General features: G+C 47.4%; 1 protein-coding gene across 1 annotated transcript; it reads left to right on the top strand.

Annotated features, from left to right (window-relative positions):
* Positions 1-2034: 2034 nt before the first annotated feature.
* On the top strand, positions 2035-2676 carry K452DRAFT_338416 (uncharacterized protein; the record flags this gene model as incomplete). The annotated part of the gene is made up of 1 exon (XM_033545282.1): positions 2035-2676. The coding sequence occupies one exon, from the start codon at positions 2035-2037 to the stop codon at positions 2485-2487; it is 453 nt and encodes a 150-aa protein (XP_033390821.1). The 3' UTR covers positions 2488-2676.
* Positions 2677-2692: the final 16 nt, after the last annotated feature.

Below are 2692 nucleotides of genomic sequence, written 5' to 3' on the forward strand. Positions count from 1 at the left end.
ACCCTAACCCTAACCCTAACCCTAACCCTAACCCTAACCCTAACCCTAACCCTAACCCTAACCCTAACCCTAACCCTAACCCTAACCCTAACCCTTATCCGGCTTAGATCTAACCGTTCCTTGCCCTACCCTAGACTACAGCCTCGCTACTTTCTCGCCTATTTTATATACTCCTATATAGAACCGTCTGTTATAGTTTCTAACTACACATAGACGTTAAACAAATCAATCAATCAATCAATCTACCCTTTACCAGGAACTACTTTACATCTCCGGCATATTTTCCCAGGATTTCTTTTACCTTATCCATTAGGATAATACCGCGATAACAGTACATACCGAGGTATTTTAGTAGAACTTCCTCCGGTACGGTAGCTCCAAGCACAGCTTCTCATATAATACCTTTTACTCCATCGCAGCTAACGACCGTATTAGTAATCGCAACTTCTCCGCCTTCAAAAGCAATTTTTACCTTGTCTTCCACCTCTTCAATAGTTATCGCCCGTTTGCCAAACCTCACGGTCTCAGACGGGATAAAGCTCGTCATAATCTCGAGTAAATCTTTACGGTACGCGCTACTCCTCATAAAGTACGGTGCTCCGACGAACCCGCTAGTCCAGCCTCTCTTCTCGCCGAAGCTATCTTCCGCGTACAAGGCGTCGAAGATACTATACTCGAACTCGGAACTCTCATTCTCGGTTTTAACCTTATTATACTACTCGCGGAATCGTTCGTCGATAAGGCTTATAGCGTTTAGGGTATTAGGCCCGAAACCAATTCCTACGCCTAGTATAGAGAAGGCATCAGCTACTTTATAGATAGTAACGGACAGACCGCGCTCGATTAAACCGATAGCGAGCGCGAGACCGCCAATACCGGCTCCGAGGATAGCAATAACGGGACCCGCCTCGGGTGCTTTCGTCGGCTTAGTCATGATTACAATAGGCGTAGTATCTTAAAAGACGGCTAGGGATAAGCTTAAGTTAGAGGATAACGACTTCCTTGTATGCTTCGGGGCAACATCCTAAACTATACATAGCACGGCATAAATTCCGCCCGGAGATATAAGGAGTATGAATATAAGTTTAGGTCCTAAATACCCCGCTCATAATGTAACACTACATGCTCGATTTGTCATCATATAGATACATGGCTTTCTTCGCTTATAGATTGTCGCACCGCATCTAAGCTCGCTAAATCTCTAGAACCAAGCCAGCAGGATCTCCAGAAATTTCCTAGGTAAAATACTAGCTGCAAAGGTAGTACGCCTTCATCTAAATATTAGGTTACAAAAAACTAATTAATGTTTCTAGAAGCAGAACAAAGAGCCGACTCCCACTACCGCCTTCACTATATCCTTTAGCCGAAATAGTATCCGCTCCCGATCTAAACATTCCAGCATCAACAGCGATAGTCAACGTCTCAATAATAAACAGCGGCTCTATACACGGCCTCAAAACCCAGCTTTTCATAGAGCCTTCTATCCTAGGCCACGAGTGGCTCGCAGCGCCCTGTTACTCGTTCCTAATCTAACACCCCGGGCTGAACCGCTTACTAATATTCGATCTTGGCATCCGAAAGGACTACTAGAATCTCTCTCCTCCCCTTATAGAGCAAATCAAGCGATCCGGCGTCTAGTTAACCGTGCCGAAGGACGTACGGGAGGTACTAGACGAGGGCGGCGTGGACACAAGGGCGATCGAAGCCGTGGTTTGGTCGCACTAGCACTTCAACCACACTGGCGACCCCTCGAGGTTCGAGCCAAGCACAGCGCTAGTCGTCGGTCCGGGAGCCAAAGCGATAGTATTACCGGGTTGTCCGAAAGACCCCAGTGCACACATACTCGAGGCTAATGTCTCGGGTCGGAAGGTGAAAGAGCTAGATTTCACACAGACCGGCTTCAAGATCGGGAGATTTGATGCTTTGGACTATTTTAGTAACGGCTCGTTATACTTCCTTGACTCGCCGGGCCACGCGGTTGGCCATGTATATGGTCTCGCGCGTGTAACGAGTGAGCCGGACAGCTTCATCTTAATGGCTGGTGATACGGTTCATCACAGCGGGGAACTGCGGCCACATCCCTGGCATCCGCTGCCTAAAGCCATCTTGCCGCATCCGTTTACCATGAGCACCAGTTCAGTATGCCCGGGTGAGCTGTTTGAAGGAGTTCTGCGCGATAGGAAGGATAGCCCGTTTTATCTTCCCGCCAGTGGGCCGCATGTACACTACGATATTCCCACTATGATCGAGTCAATCGAGAAGCTACAAGAGGCGGATGCGCACGACGATATTCTTTTCGTTGCAGCACACGACGACACGCTCTCGGATATCGTTGATTACTTCCCTAAAACGGCGAACGACTTTGTAAAGAAGGGCTGGGTCAAACAAGCACGGTGGAGGTTTCTTAGAGATTTTGCAAAAGCTGCGGGATATACAGGTAAGATTGTTGCCGAAACAGACTACTCACCGGCAGCGGAAAACGTATAAGTACAGGGAAGGAATCTGATAAATAGGATGTGGAATACAACAATTTCTTTAAGCCAGAGATGCTTCAAAGATTTGCAGAAAAATAACTTGAGTGATGACTCGGATCTCTATGCTACATTAACGATACAAACCTGTACATGTTCGCTGTACAATGCCGCTTAACTAACTGTAAAGCTGGGCGCGAGGAATTGGACGCCGCTTGTCC

The sequence above is a fragment of the Aplosporella prunicola genome (assembly GCF_010093885.1).
Source record: "Aplosporella prunicola CBS 121167 unplaced genomic scaffold K452scaffold_226, whole genome shotgun sequence".
Classification (NCBI taxonomy): domain Eukaryota; kingdom Fungi; phylum Ascomycota; class Dothideomycetes; order Botryosphaeriales; family Aplosporellaceae; genus Aplosporella; species Aplosporella prunicola.